This window comes from Bos indicus x Bos taurus, chromosome 21, assembly GCF_003369695.1.
Source record: "Bos indicus x Bos taurus breed Angus x Brahman F1 hybrid chromosome 21, Bos_hybrid_MaternalHap_v2.0, whole genome shotgun sequence".
NCBI lineage: Eukaryota > Metazoa > Chordata > Mammalia > Artiodactyla > Bovidae > Bos > Bos indicus x Bos taurus.
This window is the reverse complement of record NC_040096.1, coordinates 27,099,886-27,117,457: the sequence shown is the minus strand read 5'-3', so window position 1 is coordinate 27,117,457 and position 17,572 is coordinate 27,099,886. Positions and strand designations below refer to the sequence as shown.

At 45.4% G+C, this 17,572-nt stretch overlaps 1 protein-coding gene across 1 annotated transcript in view; it reads right to left on the bottom strand.

The window, feature by feature from the left end:
- IL16 (interleukin 16) overlaps positions 1 to 17,572 on the bottom strand; it is a 126,514-nt gene that overhangs the window by 26,838 nt on the left and 82,104 nt on the right. The window contains exons 8-11 of the mRNA XM_027521457.1: positions 9,345 to 9,418; positions 7,657 to 7,873; positions 5,380 to 5,497; positions 2,824 to 2,956 (exon numbers count right to left, since the gene is read on the bottom strand). Of these exons, the coding sequence (XP_027377258.1) occupies positions 2,824 to 2,956; positions 5,380 to 5,497; positions 7,657 to 7,873; positions 9,345 to 9,418 (542 nt within the window). The remainder of the gene's footprint in view (positions 1 to 2,823; positions 2,957 to 5,379; positions 5,498 to 7,656; positions 7,874 to 9,344; positions 9,419 to 17,572) is intronic.

Sequence of the window (17,572 nt, the reverse complement as noted above, 5' to 3'; positions counted from 1 at the left end):
CCCCTTCTCCTCCTGCCTTCAATCGTTTTCAGCATAGGGGTCTTTTCCAGTGAGTCAGTTCTTTCCATCAGATGGACAAAGTACTGGAGCTTCAGCTTCAACATCAGTCCTTCTAATGAATATTCAGGACTGATTTCCTTTAGGATTGACTGGTTTTATCTCTTTGCAGTCCAAGGGACTCTCAAGAGTCTTCTCCAGCACCACAGTTCAAAAGCATGAATTCTTCAGCACTCAGATTTCTTTATAGTCCAACTCTCACATCCATACATGACCACTGGAAAAAACCATAGCCTTGACTAGATAGAACTTTGTTGGCAAAGTAATGTCTCTGCTTTTTAACATGCTATCTAGGTGGTCATAGCTTTTCTTCCAAGGAGCAAAATTCCTTTAATTTCATGGCTGGAGTCACCATCTGCAGTGATTTTGGAGCCCAAGAAAATAAAGTTTCTCACTGTTTCCATTGTTTCTCCATCTATTTGCCATGAAGTGATGAGATTGGATGCCATGATCTTCGTGTTTTGAATGTTGAGTTTTAAGCCAACTTTTTCACTCTCCCCTTTCACTTTCATCAAGAATCTCTTTAGTTCTCTTCGCTTTCTGCCAAAAGTGTAGTGTGATCTGCATATCTGAGGTTATTGATATTTCTCCCAGCAATCTTGATTCTAGCTTGTGCTTCATCCAGCCTGGCATTTCAAATGATGTACTCTGCATAGAAGTTAAGTAAGCAGGGTGACAATACTGCTTGACATACTCCTTTCCCAATTTGGAACCAGTCCATTGCTCCATATCTGGTTCTAACTGTTGCTTCTTGACCTGCATACAGATTTCTCAGGAGGCAGGTAAAGTGGTCTGGTATTCCCACCTCTTTAAGAATTTTCCACAGTGTGTTGTTATCCACACAGTTAAAGACTTTGTCATAGTCAATAAAGCAGAAGTAGAAGTTCTTCTGGAATTATCTTGCTTTTTTGATGATCCAGTGGATGTTGGCAATTTGATCTCTGGATCCTCTGCCTTTTCTAAAGCCAGCCATTATCAGCCTTAAAGGTAACTGCCTGCTGGCCTGTCTAACTACACACCCCCCAGGGCCTCCATCTCACCAGTCCCCTACTGAGATCATTCTTGTTGAGTTCTGCCCCAAGGTCACAGGTGTTAGGCCTCCTCAGAAGTGGAGCCCAGAACCAAAGTCACCTCTGAAGCTGACTGAGCCCCTCTGGCTTTGCCAAAAGCCTCCTGATCATTACTAACAAGCTTCCTGACTCCCAATTAGGCAAAGATGCCAACTCCAGTAAATATCCTATAGCACCCCAACCAATCACCTAATACCAACCATCCAGCAGGAATTTTCTTTGTCTTGAGGCTATAAAAATTGGCTCTTAACCCATGGAAACTGTAGGCTCTCCCTGGTCTGCCAGGTCGGCCTGGAGGTTGGCCTGCTGTGCTAGAATTGCCCACATTATCTCTGCTCTTTGTTCTTAATAAACTCACTCCCTTCTGAAATGCTCTGTGTCTGGAAATTCTTTTCCAACTCAAGCTTGCACTGCCTCAACGATTCTCCTTCCTCCCAAGTCCACTCCCTTCTCCAGTTCTCTGTTCTGGCTGTGGTGTTGCCTTCACTATCTAAAAATACTCCAGTCCTCCTAGGCTCCCCTCTCTCTTATCCCAAACCTAAGCAGCCAATACATCTCTCTCTCTCTCTTTTTTTCTAACATCTTAGAATTGAAGATGATTTTTAAAATCCTTGTTGCTTGTCTATTTCATTTATTTGTTTATTTTTTGGCCATGCCATAAGGCATGTGGGATCTTAGTTCCCTGACCAGGGATTGAAACTGGACCCCCTGCATTGAAAGTGTGGAGTCTTAACCACTGGACTGCCAGGGAAGTCTCCAACCAACAGATTTTGTTGATTCTTCCCAAGTTGCCTCCTGGTGCCCCTTCTGCTCTATTCTCCTCCCACATCTGCTGTTTAATTCAGGCCTCATCATCTGTTTCCTTCCTACAAAAAACTCCAACTCCACCTACTCCATCCTGTCCTCTGCAGAGCAATCAAGGGGTAAAAAGAAAATTCTGAACATGTTACAGCTAGAGCTTCAGACTCCCCTAGCTCGTCACCACCCACAGAATGCAAACACTTAGCGTCCTGTGGAAAGCCCTTGGCATGTGACCCCAATGCCTCACCAAACTCCATTCTCAACTCTCTGCTCCCATCTCTGCACCCCAGTCCCGAGAACCTACCCTTCCCTCCTTCCACGGCAGGTGCCTTCATGACTCTGCAACTTAACTCTGTGTCCCTGCTGCCTGGAATGACTTTCCACAAAGTCTTTGCCTGGAGAAAACTAACTTCTGGTACGTCTTGCTTTTATGTAACCTTCCCTTCTGTATGCCTGTGTTCCATAGTACTGATCACGCTGTATTGCAATGATTTCTCTGCCAGTCTCGTGGGAATGTAGGGATCTGGGGGGCAGGACTGTGTGCTATGAGCTCACTCACTTCTCCCTGTGTGCCCAGTGTCCAGCTCCAGAGAGTCACATAGTGGGGACCCGCTGGATGCATGGATGCGTGAATCTCTTCTATCTGTTAACAGAAACTCTGGGTCTATGTTTTCCTGCCCTAGGGCCTGTAGCTCATCCATGAGAACCTCCTGAGCTAATGCCAAGTGCCTCAGTGTCTAGGAGCTTGTCATAGGACTTCTGCTGCAGAAACCTGTTACTACAGACACTTGGTTCAAACTCAGTTAACAATGTCTACATGTTCAGTCACTTCTTGTTCCCATGGGAATCCTGCGAGAGTGGGCCTGGGAGGGAGAGGATGCCCAGGGGGAGTCACCTGTGGGTCTGGATGGCGGCTAACCATGATGGGGATGGGACCTGGGTTACAGTGACTCAGGATGGCGTAGACTTCGTTGAGCGTCATGCAGTGAACGGGGGAGTCGTTGATCTCCACCAGCTCATCGCCGCATCTGCAAGAGGCAGCAACAGGGAGCCATCAGGCAGCTCATTCACAGGGCGTGTGCACGGCTGAGTCCCCAAGGTCCCACTTCTGCCTAGGCTGCGTGATGAGACCCCAAATTCACCATGCTGACCAAAGCAGCTCATCACACACACCCTTCATGCATGACCACAAAATGGGAGACAAGTGCATCCCAAAGTGGGGCAACATTCACCACAGTTTGTAACTTTTTTCTGCCTTTCTCTATCTAACTTAAGCTCAAATGAGATGGAGGGTGTAGTTTAACCAGTGTAATGGATTAACCAATTAACCACAGGTAAACTGATCACGTCCTCTCTTGGGCCTTCTGTGTTCTCATACACAGAATGGTTAAGGGAATGAATGAATGGGATGTGCTAAAAGAGAGAAGAAATCACTGGTTGAGGTACCTGCATGGTGTTCATTCTTATAAGGCAGGAAATGGGCGGGAGACGAGGTAGAAAAAATAAGGCTGCTTTGATAAACAGAGGATTTGTACAAGCCAATTCCCTTGCTTCACACATGGGGAAAATCAGACAGAGTGAAATTATCTCAATATGATCTCACTTAAGAACTAAAAACTTTTTCTGTTAAGTGCCACATAGTAAATATTTACCCCACTCCAGTACTCTTGCCTGGAAAATCCCATGGACGGAGGAGCCTGGTGGGCTGCAGTCCATGGGGTCGCTAAGAGTCGGACACGACTGAGTGACTTCACTTTCACTTTTCACTTTTCACTTTCATGCACTGGAGAAGGAAATGGCAACCCACTCCAGTGCTCTTGCCTGGAGAATCCCAGGGATGGGGGAACCTGGTGGGCTGCCGTCTACGGGGTCGCACAGAGTTGGACATGACTGAAGTGACTTAGCAGTAGTAGCAGTAAATATTTTAGGCTTTGCAGACCATACCATCTTTATGGCAACTCTGCAACTCTGATGTCATAGCATAAAAATAACATCCTTAGAGAATATGTAAATGAATGAGTACGGCTTTGTTCCAATAAAACGTTATTAAAAAAAAAAAAAACAGATGGTGAGCCCTCATTTGCCATCCTCTGCCCTAGCTGGTTATCAGCAGAGCTGGGACTGAAATTTAGGTCTCCTGACACTGATTTCATGGTTCCTGCTGCTGTGGTTGGCTGCTTCTTTCTTCTACATTGCTATTGCAGAGTTGGTTCCCCTTTCTCCTTCTCCTTGCTAAGAAAGCACACATATTCATTGCTGTAAAAGAAGACCATCGCCAGACAGCACCTGATGCCAAGGAAAGTGAAAGTTTCCAAAACAATCCTTATTCAGCTCAAGTCTAAGAGGGAAGACTATCTCAAAAGATTTGGACTAAAGCCATCACTCTGAGCCACTCTGTCCTAGGTGACAGCACAGCAGCTCAGCCAATCAGCTGTCACCCTCCTGCCTAGGATAGCAGCAAACCCATCAATAATTCAAGCTTGTACATACTATAGTGACAGGAAAACCTTTAAAATATGGCCAAACCCTGCTAATTTAGCAAAACCCAAACTCAGTAGAGAAGGTATACATGAAGATATATTATCTGGGATACATATAAATATATAGCATATGTTGCTGTAAACAGTAGCTAAGTCATGTCCAACTCTTTGTGACCCCATGGACTATAGTCCACCAGGATCCTCTGTCCATGGGATTCCCCAGGTAAGAATACTGGAGTAGATTGCCATTTCCTTGCCCCGAGGATCTTCCTGACCCAGGAACTGAACTTGACCCAGGAATCTCCTGCTTGGCAGGCAGATTCTTTACTGCTGAGCTACCAGCATATATCATATGCTCGATGACAGAAGATAAACCATATATGAATGTGGAACTGAGTATTCTAACAAGTTAAACTGGAATAAAATATTATTACTAGACTCAGATAAGTTGTTAAAAATAAAATTTAGATTTTTACTTCTCTTAGAAGTTATTTGTAAAAAGACATACATGAAATGCTGTATGAAAAATCTTTTGTTTGTGCTACCAAGAAATGGAGTTAATACTATTGATTTGCTTAGTAAGCTTTTTTTTTCCATATAGACTACACAGGCAAACCTCCTTGAACCTCCTGTTTATGTCACTATACAATTAACATCAGTTACATCTGAATTAAAGTGTGTTCACTTCATGTTTTCTGTTTCTGGCCATTATTCTCCGAGACACTATCTCTTACATGATGACATGCGTACAAATTCCCCAGGATCTCCTTAAAATGGTGGTTCCGATTCAGTGAGTCGGGGAGGGCCCTGGAATTCTGCATGTCCAAGGGATTCCCAAGGGATGTCAATGCCGCTGGTCCAGGAACCACACTTTGAGGAGCAATTCTAAAGATCTCATCTTCTGATCAATCTCCTGACACACTAAGGAATTCCTGCCTTAAGATCTTTTCCAAAACATAATCGGGACTTACCGCAGTCGACCGTCCAGATGTGCCACGGATCCTGGAGACAGCGTGTGAACAAAGATGCCAGAAATGCACTGGAAATAGGGGACACTGCACAGTCCGATGCCCAGCCCGACACCAGCCTCTGGAAGGCAGAACAGGGTGGAGGCTGGGGCTTGTGACTGCACTAGACCAGGTGTGTGCTGGTCTGTCAGGGGACCAAACTTGTCCTGGGTTAGCTGGCGTCTCCTATTGATCAATGCAGTCACTCCATGCATAGTCGCAGAGCATCACTGTGAGCAGGCACTGCTCGAGGGTCAGAAACTAGTGACCAAGGCAGATGAAGATGCTGAGATCGAGCAGGGAAAGAGAAAGAAGGAAGACAGGGAGGGAGAAAGAAAAAAGGGAAAAGGAAAGGAGGAAGGGACGGAAGGAGGGAGGGAAGGAGGGAAGAAAGAGAGAAGATGGGAGAGAGGGAAGAAGGAAGGAGAGCAGGCCAGGTTGCAGAACCAACAAGGAGGCCAGCCAGTATGGCTGGAACATAGCTTGTCATGGAGAGAGTGCTCAGAAGTCCCTCAAGGATTTCCAACTGCAATTAGCAGAGCATCAGCCAAAGAGATCAAACCAGTCAATTCTAAAGGAAATCAATCCTGAATATTCAGTGAAGGACTGATGCTGAAGCTCCAAATACTCTGGCCACCTGATGCAAAGAGCCAACTCACTGGAAAAGACTCTGATGCTGGGAAACACTGAGGACAGGAGGAGAAGAGAGTGACAGAGGATGAGATGGTTGGATGGCATCACCGACTCAATGCACATGAATTTGAGCAAACTCTGGGAGGTAGTGAAGGACAGGAAAACCTGGTGTGCCGCAGTTCACGGGGTCACAAAGAGTCACACATGACTGAGCAACTGAACAACAACAACAAAACTACAAAGGCCTGCAGGTTCTTTCCCTCTGTCCCCATGAAGTGCTGCAAAACCACTTCTCACCCTGCCCACCTTGCTGCAGCAACACTGGCCTTCCCTCTCTCCCAACAATCTGGGCCTGCTGCCTCCTCTTCACCCTCCAGGTCTCAGCCTGGCTGCACTCTGGCGGGGAGGGCCTGATGAGCCCGTCCCTGTCAGCATCCACCCCGAGTGGTGAAGGGACTGGATGTTGATCTTCAAATGTCTGTGTGTGAGAGCATCTCAATTCTCTGCCGCAAGTAAGAAAAAGATCCCAGAGAGGGCAAGTGACCTATCCAAGGTCCCAGCAGATTTGCCGTAGAGCTGTAACTCCTGGTCATGTGTGTGCGTGTGTGTGTGTGTGTGTGTGTGTGTGTATGCATGAGAGAGAGAGACCTGTGTTTGCTTCATTCTGTTTTATTTTAACCACTGCACCAGAGCACACTGACTGAATTGACTGAATTTGGATGCTGTGTCCTGGGTTTCTGTTAACAAACAGAGCCCTAGACCCTGGGGCTAAACAATAATCATAAAACATTGTAAAATCATAAACAGAGACACAGACATAGAGAACAATCATATGGGTACCAAGGGGGAAAGGGAGGTGGGATGAACTGGGAGACTGGGACTGCCATATATACACTACTATGTATAAAGTAGCTAACTAATGAGAACCTAACGTGCAGCACAGAAACTCTACTCACTGCTCTCTGGTGATTTAAATGGGAAGGAAATCCAAAAAAGAGGGCATATATGTATATGTATAGCTTCCCTTGTGGCTCAGAGGTTAAAGCGCCTGCCTGCAATGCGGGAGACCTGGGTTCGATCCCTGGGTTGGGAAGATACCCTGGAGAAGGAAATGGCAACCCACTCCAGTACTCTTGCCTGGAAAATCCCATCTACAGTCCATGGGGTCGCAAAGAGTCAGACACGACTGAGCGACTTCACTTCACTATAGCTGAATCACTTTCCTGTGCAGCAGAAACTAACACAGTATTGTAAAGCAACCATATGAGTGCTCAGTGGCTTGGTCGTGTCCGACTCTTTGCAACCCCATGGACTGTAGATGGGATTTCCCAGGCAAGAATATTGAAGTGGGTTGATATTGCTTTTTCCAGGGGATCTTCCTGACCCAGGGACCAAATCCATGTCTACTGCATTGGCAAGTGGATTCTTTACCATCTGAGCCACCTGGGAAGCCATAAGGCAACTATACTCTAACAACAAAAATCTGCTTAAGGACAACAGCCTGGCCTGATTCCCCCTAGGAAAGTCTGGGAGACAGCTCAGAAGTGGGGGGTCCAGTCAGAGGGTGGAGGAGGACAGTGAGGCCCCTGGGAGACAATGCCTGCCTACCTTTCTCCAGGGACACCTCCACCAGGATCCTGTCATTGGGCTTGGTGCTGCTGGTGGGCGCCTCGGGGCTGTCCAGGATGAAGGAGCCGCAGTCCTTTGTGACGCACGTGCTAGAGCTCAGGGAACGGCAGAGTGGCGGGGACAGGTGGCTGCCCAGGGAGTGGGGGGCCGTCAGGCGGGTCCTGACCGTGAGGGTGAGCAGACCCTTTTTGGCTTGCTGAAATAGAGAGGGTCACAGTTTCCAGCAGCAGCTCAGGGCAAGGCCGACCTTTTATTTATTACTATTTTTTTGTGAATAACAGTAGCGGAAGAACATGTTTTTGAAGAACATGTAGCAGGGTGTGCATGTGTGTGATATGGAAACCTGTATATACAGATGCTGTCGATTAGTTGTTCAGACACGTCTGACTCTTTGGGGTCCCACGGACTGTAGCCCGTCAGGCTCCTCTATCCATGGGATTCTCCAGGCAAGAATACTGGAGTGGCTTGCCATTCCCTTCTCTAGGGTATCTTCCTGACTCAGGGATCAAACCTGTTTTTCCTGCATTGACAGGTGGATTCTTTTTTTTTTTTTTTTACCATTGAACCACCAGGGAAGCCCATGTATACATTTACATGATATATATTTATATGTCTGAATATGAATACGACATCTTATTTACCACATATATTCCCAGGTGAAAGTGAAAGTTGCTTAGTATTGTCTGACTCTCTGCGACCCCATGGACTATACAGGCCATGGAATTCTTCAGGCCGGAATACTGGAGTGGGTAGCCGTTCCCTTCTCCAGTGGATCTTCCTGACTCAGGAATCAAACTGGGGTCTCCTGCATTGCAGGTGGATTCTTTACCAGATGAGCTATATGGAAGCCCATCCCCAGGTGGCTCAGTAGTAAAGAATCCTCCTGCCAATGCAGAAGGTGCAAGAGACATAGGTTCAATCCCTCGGTTGGAACAATCCCCTGAAGAAGGAATTGGCAACCTACTCCAATATTCTTGCCTGGGAAATGCCATGGACAGGGGAGCCTGGCAGGCTGCAGTCCATGGGGTCGCAAAGAGCTAGACACAACTGAACATGTGTATGAGCACATACCACATATATACATCAGTTCAGTTCAGTTCAGTTCAGTCGCTCAGTCGTGTCTGACTCTTTTCGACCCCATGAATTGCAGCAGTCCAGGCCTCCCTGTCCATCACCAACTCCCGGAGTTTACTCAAACTCACGTCCATTGAGTCGGTGATGCCATCCAGGCATCTCATCCTCTGTTGTCCCCTTTTTCTCCTGCCCCCAATCCCTCCCAGCATCAGAGTCTTTTCCAATGAGTCAACTCTTATATATGCCAAAAAGACAGTCTTGAACTAACTAGTTGGAGACTCAAAAAATACCTTTCAGTGACTGTCTTCAAAACTTAAAGCAGATTGTAACAGAAATACGCGGAACGTTTTGAAACAGTGCTATAAACCTTAGATGGTTGATGTGGCCTCAGGCAACAGTCCTGACAACACTGTGATTTCCTGAGTGAGGCCTCTTTTGGGCACTGTGCCAAGATTGGTGTCAGCGGGGTGCCCCACGCAAAGGAGCCCACCATTAGAATGTGTAGGTTTGAAGGAAGTAGGGTGACGTTGGGAGCTTGGCTCCTTTGTCTGGAGGCCTGAGCATTTGGCCATAGAGGGATAACGAACGGTCACCTTGAACTTCTGTAAAGCATCCTGATGTGTCAGTCCAGCCATCGACTCCCCATTGAGTTCCAGAATTTCATCACCTGTTGGGAGAGGGAGGAGGGAGGAATCGTAGCTGAAAAGAGTGTGGCCCCAAGAGGGGCGTTACCCCCACCTTAAACTCTAGTGCGCTCCCTTAACCCCCTGTCCAGCTCTCTGTGTGATGCACAAACCACCACAGAGAACATTACTCACCCAGGTCTCTCCCACTGAGAGGCAGGCAGGGCAGCAGGGCTGGGCCTTCTCTGGCCCCTCTTACGGTCCAGGGTGGGATCCAGGGTCCTTACCCAAGGCCTGGCCCGGTCGGCTCCCTGTCCACCTCCTGGCTTCACCTCTTCCGCTCCCGCCTCAGCCCCTGATGCTGCCCTCTCCCCGGACCATTTGCTGAAACATCGTACACCGGCCTTTCCACTGTCATCTGTGAAGCTCCGTGCTCGTTTCCATGGATCTTCTCAACTACAACGTGTGTCTCCTACCTTTTTCAGCTACCATCTCTTTATTTTTTGTTGCACTGGGTCTTTGTTGTGGTCCACAAGCTTTCTTTAGTTGCCATGAGTGGGCTTAGTGGCCCTGTGGCATGTGGGATCTTAGTTCCCTGATCAGGGATTGAACATTAGAAGGTGGATTCTTAACCACTGGACCACCAGGGAAGTCTCAGCTACTGCCTCAACCTCTCAGTCTCTTCTGATTTTGTGCTCTTGAGGCATGTGGCACCTCCCACTCTCAGAGCTCTCATCACCCCAGTGGTGACTGATAGCCCGAGAGAGTCCCTCCCTGAAGATGGGGCTTTGTAACAGTAGATGCTGTACCCCCAGGGCCAGTTCTGGATGAGGCCTCCCTAGTACTCAGTAAAAGTGGGTTGGATGTGATGTTTCCAGAATGCCATGAAGATCTTGTCTTACAGAAGAAGAAAGTGAGCTCAGGGAAAGCTGAAGTTCAAATGGTAGTAAGAATTAGGAGGTAGTAAGAATTAGGACTAGGGGCTTTTTACTCCAAGTCCTGTCTCCACAACACTAACACACCTAAGAGAAAAATGTTTTCTGTATCCAGAAATCCATTTTTATGTGCACAGAAAATCACTTTCTCCCATTCACTCAATCTATTCAATACACCAACAGAGAGCACTGTCTCTGTTTTTTTGTTTTGTTTTGTTTGACCACACTGCGAGGCATGTGGGATTTTAGTTCCCCAACCAGGGATTGAACCTGTGCCCTCTGCAGTGGAAGCAGAGTCCACTGGACCGCCAGGGAAGTCCTCTGCCTCTGTATTTTTTACATGACTTTCTGGTCTAATTGCTTTTGCTGAATCTGCAGTCACTTAATTATGGTTCCATTATAGACAATCCATCTTTTTTTCTCTGGTTGTTTTAAATATACTTTTTCATTTGTCTTCAATAGCCTGAATTTTAACTAGGATGTATTGGGGTGCTTCCTCGTATTGAAGTTCCGGGCTTTGAAATAATTCTAGAATATTCTTAACCATGCTCTCATCACCTATCACTCCCCTGCTTTCACGATGTTCTTTCTTTCTAGAATTCCCATTAGATATTCTGGACCTTCTCAACCTATTCTCCATGTTTCTCTAGTGCTCATCTTTTTTTCCTCCATTGCTCTGTGTGGCCTCCCTGGATAATTTCCAGCTCACATATTCTTCTGACAGTTGCATTTATCTGTTGTCTAACCCACCCACTGAGGTTTGTTTGTTTTTAAATTTCAATGACTTTCAGTTCAGTTCAGTTCAGTCACTCAGTCGTGTCCATCTCTTTGCCACCCCATGAATCACAGCACACCAGGCCTCCCTGTCCATCACCAACTCCCGGAGTTCACTCAAATTCATGTCCATCGAGTCAGTGATACCATCCAGCCATCTCATCCTCTGTCGTCCCCTTTTCCTCCTGCCCTCAATCCTTCCCAGCATCAGAGTCTTAATGAGTCAACTCTTCGCATGAGGTGGCCAAAGTACTGGAGTTTCAGCTTTAGCATCATTCCTTCCAAAGAAATCCCAGGGCTGATCTCCTTCAGAGTGGACTGGTTGGATCTCCTTGCAGTCCAAGGGACTCACAAAAGTCTTTTCCAACACCACAGTTCAAAAGCATGAATTCTTTAGTGCTCAGCTTTCTTCACAGTCCAACTCTCGCGTCCATGCATGGCCACTGGAAAAACTATAGCCTTGACTAAATGGACCTTTGTTGGCAAAGTAATGTCTCTGCTCTTCAATATGCTATCTAGGTTGGTCATAACTTTCCTTCCAAGGAGTAAGCGTCTTTTAATTTCATGGCTGCAGTCACCGACTGCAGTGATTTTGGAGCCCAAAAAGATAAAGTCTGACACTGTTTCCACTGTTTCCCCATCTATTTCCCATGAAGTGATGGGACCAGATGCCATGATCTTCATTTTCTGAATGTTGAGTTTGAAGCCAACTTTTTCACTCTCCACTTTCACTTTCATCAAGAGGCTTTTTAGTTCCTCTTCACTTTCTGCCATAAGGGTGGTGTCCTCTGCATATCTGAGGTTGATATTTCTCCTGGCAATGACTTTACTTTTTTTAATTTCTAAGTTATTTTTTCACACTTACCTTTTCATTGTGTTCTATTCTTTCCTTATTGTTTTTCAGTTACTTCTTTTATTTTTTCAGCATATTATACACTGAGAAATAATTACCACAATATTGTTGTTGTTCAGTCACTAAGTCATGTCTGATTCTTTTTGACCCAATGGACTGCAACACTCCAGGCTTTCCTGTCCTTCACCACCTCCAGGAGTTTTCTCAAACTCATAATCTAGTTAATATTAGTCACCACACCTGGTTACAAGTTGATTTTGTTGTTGTTGTTGTTGTTGTTGTGATGAGAAAACTTTCAAGATCTACTATCTAAAGAGGGGTGTGGTTGTCAAAGCAGTGGAGGGCTGGAAGAGGGAAGGAGTGGAGTTTGGGATTGGCAGATGCAAACTAGTATATACAGGATGGATAGACAGGAAGGTCCTACTGCACAGCACAGAGAATTACACTCAATATCCTGTGATAAACCGTAATGGAGAAGAGTATGAAAAAGAATATGTGTATCGCTGAGTCGCTTTGCTATACAATAGAAATTAGCACAACACCGTAAATCGTCTATACTTCAATACAATTTTTTTAAAAAGCTCTACTCTCTTAGCAACTTTCAAACGCACAATATAATATTATTAACTAAAGTCACCATGATTTATTCATTTTATAACTGGAAGTTTATGGCTTTTGACCACCTTCATCAACTTTGCCCGCCTCATGAGCAACCACCCATTTATTCTCTGAGTCTGTGAGTTCAGGTTTTTTGTTTTGTTTTCAGTCCACATGTAAGTAAGATCATGTACTGTCTTTCTCTGTCTGATTTATCTCACACAGCATAATGTCTTCAAGGTCCATCCATGTTGTCCTAAGCGGCAGGATTTAATTCTTTTTATGGCTGAAAAGTTATAATCTTTATTTTCAACTCATTTTCAAGGGGAGCTTGTTTTCTAGTGGAACTCCCATAGCCCTCAGACTGCTAACTTTTATTTTTTCCCTTTTTTTTCCAGTAGGCACACAGGGGTCTCAGGGCTGGTTTAGGACTAGTTGTAACATTAGCTCTGTGGCGTGGAAGTGCTGAGACCCAGGTTCTGATGGGAAAGCTGCAGACTCACCCAGACACAGACTGACTCTTTGTTTTCTTGAGGGAGATGTCTTTCTTCCACCCAAGAGCCAAGGGCAAAGTTATGTTTCCTCCTTGCTTCCCTTGGCTTGCTGGCTCATGAGCATGAAGGCTTTCTGCAGGTTCTCAGAGGTTCCCAGGGCCCATGGCCACCTCCCCTGTCCCTGTGTGGGCATCAAACCCCAGTCCTTGGGCCTTATGCCCCATAAGCAGCTTCCTGTGCTACTGACAGGGACAGAGAGAAGAGACAAAGTAGGTGATTAAATAGTTAATTCCACTTGGGGACTGTGAGTAGAAACAATATGGGAGACCCTGCCAGCTAATGATTACTCAGGAAAGCAGGTTTGCTTAACCAAGCAGTCTTGTTTAGCAACAAAACCATGCGACAGAAGCAGGAGACATGCCCCCAAACAGTGAAACAACAGTGGCGTGAGCCCACATCCTGCCCAGTGAGCTCAGTAAGGTAATGATCCCTAGGACACGCTCTCTGCACACATGAAAAACAGTAATTTGTGGACCTAACTTGACCTGCAGGGAGAAGAAAACTTGCCTGCCCAACCTGGAAGAGGAACTGATGATGGACGCATGACGTCTACTCAAAAAAGAGAAAGAAGATCTTCTCCTCCTCCCCACATTTCCTTATTATTATAAAACTGTAGCCCAGTAAGTCTCAGGGGGTGGCATTTCTCACCTGCCCATCTATAGAACTCACAAGTGTCCTATTCTAATAAACCACTTCTTATCTACTACTTTGTCTCTCACTGAATTCTTTCTGTGCTGAGACATAAAGAACAATGGTACCAGAGCTCTTTGGAGCCCTGGAAATGACACCCGTCAGTTTCACTATCACATCAATTCCTGGGAAGGTCATGCTTAAGATCAAGTGGTTTCTTTGTGTCTGAGAAGCTGGGTGTTTCCATTTCTTTCTCTAAAGTTTGAATGTGCTATTTTATCCAACGTGTCTGTGACAATAAAAGGGATGGGGAGAATATTCAAATCAGCTTAATATGTTCAGTTGCTAAAACTAGAGGAGAAAAACAAAAGGCTCAGTCCTCTTCCTTAGAAGATGCCAAGTTGAGGAATGAAAACTGACAAATTAAAAAAATAATCACAATATAACTAAGTGCATGCTGAAGGAAGGATTTATAAAGGCCATACTTCATACTTCACTACCCATTCTTCATTACGCAAAATCCTGAACTTGTTTTCAAATTATTAGAAGGTCCATCTCAAGGGAGCCACAGAGCCCAACTCTGGAACCTCCAGAGTCTTTATTCCTTATTTGGTCATTTTTGGTGAAAGGTGTTTAGCCTCAGTTTTGCCATATAAATCTTACACAACCATTTTTTTGCAAGGGGAATACAGATGAAACATTATTAGCCTTGATCTGGACACAATAGTTTTGTTGCACCTGTCAACTACAAAGTGGCACCTGCCAAGGGCATCTGCCATCTGCCTCTGAGGAGATTGAACCCTGTGCTGCTGCAGCTGTTGACCTTTGACACGCCCTGAAGGGAGTCCAGGGTAGAGAGTGAGGCTCTTTGAGCTCCCGGGAAACTGGTGGAACAGATCTTTATAGATTGATATTTTCAGGAACTGATTTTATGACCCCAATCCTCACATTTCCTCATATCTAGAAAAGCACTAAGTCCTTTCACGGTGACATTAGCTCCTCGTGACTAGCAGAAAACCTCTTGTAAAATAAGTGCTTGATTGCACCGAACACCTCCTTCACCAAATCTTATATACTTACCTGCCCGCACTGCCTCTTTGGAGCAGTCTCTCAGAACTATGTGAGGTGCTGTCTCCTGGGCTGCAGTCCTCATTTTGCCCCAAATGAAACTTAACTCCACCTCTCACATTGTGCATCTTCTTGTTTTCAGTCGACACAACAGATATATCCCCTGTGAATTCTTTCCTTCAAAAAAATTATTCATTCATCCATTTATTTGTGCCTGTGCTGGGTCTTTGTTGGTACATGGGCTTTTGTCTAGTCGTCAGGGGCTGCTCTCTAGTTGTGGGGCGTGGATTTCTTATTGTGGTGGTTTCTCTAGTTGCAGAGCGTGAACTCTGGGGTGAGAGGGCTTCCATAATTGTGTCACACGGGATTAGTTGCTCCTCAGTATGTGGGATCTTCCCCGACCAGGGATCGAACCTGTGTCTCCTGCATTGGCAGACAGATTCTTTACCGCCGAGCCACCAGGGAAGCCCCTCGAGGCCCTATTCTTAAGCTTCTCTTTTGAAAGAAGTTACAAAAGGGGATTCAGTCAATTATCTGAGGCTAGAATTGAGGACTGCAAACTAGCTGAGTGTCTTTTTCACTGAACTCTTATGATTACTATGAACTAAGGGAGACAAATACCTGGAAAGAAAATCCATGAAGCTGGTTTCTCCTGGCCACTTCAGTTCCTCCTCCATCTTTTATTCAAACACAGAAAAGTTCACCAGATATAAATCAGAGTCTCAAGATCCTGATCTACTTTCTTCTTTTTCTTTCAGGGACTCCTCTGCAGGCCTCTGGATTCAGTTATTCCCCTAAAGCTGTGCCTCAGCCCTCTTCACTCTCCACTCTTCCCTGCCTCCTTTATCCACTCTATAACTTCAGCTATTTTCCACATGACCCTAAAAACAATTCAACAAGCTTAAGTCCCTTCTTGAACTGGGACCCAAATTTTCATTCGCCTGTTGGACTGCGCCACCTAGTGGTCACCTGGAGACCTGACTCCACTCTGCTGTTTAAACCTGAATATCTTCATTTGGTCCTCTTCCTTCACCTTCTTGTGTGGTTGCTGTTCAGTCACTAAGTCGTGTTCAACTCTTTGCAACCCCATGTACTGCAGCACACCAGGCTTCCGTGTCCTTCTCCTGGAGTTTGCTCAAACTCATGTCCATTGAGTTGGTGATGCTACCCAACCATCTCACCTTCTGTCACCCCCGATCCTCCTCAATCTTTCCCAGAATCAGGGTCTTTTCCAATGAGTTGGCTGTTCGCATCAGGTGGCCAAAGTATTGGAGTTTCAGCTTCAGAATCAGTCTTTCCAATGAATATTCAGGGTTGATTTCCTTTAAGATTGATTGGTTTGATCTCCTTGCAGTCCAAGTGACTCTCAAGAGTCTTCTTCAGCACCACAGTTTGAAAGCATCAATTCTTTGGCACTCAGCCTTCTTTATGGTACAACTCTCATATCCATACATGACTACTGGAAAAACCATATCTTTGACTAGATGGACCATTGTGGGTAAAATGATGTCTCCACTTTTTAATATGCTGTCTAGGTTTGTCATAACTTTTCTTTTAAGGAGCAAGCATCTTTTAATTTTGTGGCTGCAGTCATTGTCTGCAGTGATTTTGGAGCCCAAGAAAATAAAATCTGTCATTGTTTCCACTTTTTCCACATCTATTTGCATGAAGTGATGGCCCTGGATGCCATGATCTTTGGGTTTTTTTCCCCTGTTTTTTGAATGTTGAGTTTTAAGCCAGTTTTTTTCACTCTCCTCTTTCACCCTCATCAAGAGGCTCTTTAGTTCCTCTTCACTTTCTGGCATTAGAGTTGTATCATCTGCATATCTGAGGTTGTTGATATTTTTCTGGGCAATCTTGATTCCAGCTTGTGATTCATCCAGTCCTCCGCCTCCTACTCTATGTAACTCATCATTGTTCTCTAGTTTACTAAGATCAGACAACTTCAGGGGTTCTCTGGCCTCATCTGCCACTGCCACAGAAGCCACTGCTTTACCCTTCAGCATCTTTCTCTTCTCAAGTTTACAGCCTCAGGGAAGACCCTGAAGAGCTAGGAGCCTGGCTCTTAAAATAGCTTCTAAACTGGTTTTACTGTTTCTGGTGTCTGGCCAGTCCACTTCATCTTACACTCAGCTTCCTGAATCATCTTTAAAAAAAAAACAAATAAAAAGACCCTGGTCCTGGCCAGTCCCTCCCAAATTAGAAAAAGGTTCCAACACTCCCCACTGTCCATATAATAAAATCCATATGCATAACCCTGTATAATGTTACAGTTGGCAAACTTTTTCTATAAAGAGCCAGACAGAAAATGTTTTAAACTTTGCAAGCACAAGCTGTCTGTAGAAACTACTCAATGCTGCCTAAGAGCAGCTGTAGACCAGAGGTCAATGAGTGAGCACGGCTGTGTCCCAGTAAAGCTCTTCTATGGAGACTGAAATTTGAATTTAATTTGTCACAAAAGCATCAAAACCTCTTTTGACTTTTTTTCAACCATTGAAGAAACAGGGAAACTGTCCTTCATTCGTGAGCCTTATAAACATAGGCAGTGGCCCAGATGTGGCCTGCAAGGCTCTAGTTGGTCAACCCTACCCTGAACAAGTTAGATTATTAAAGGTGGTAAGGCTCCCAGCAAAGTGTGCAGAAACTGGCCTGATAGGGAAGAGAAGGAAGGTTGTGAGGTCTCTTGTCTTTAAAGATCCATTTGTAGCCCAGTGTCAGGCCTGCACGGTTTTCAGTCTGCTCCATGACCATCTGCTCCCAAATTCTGCCTTCCAGTTAGAACATGGG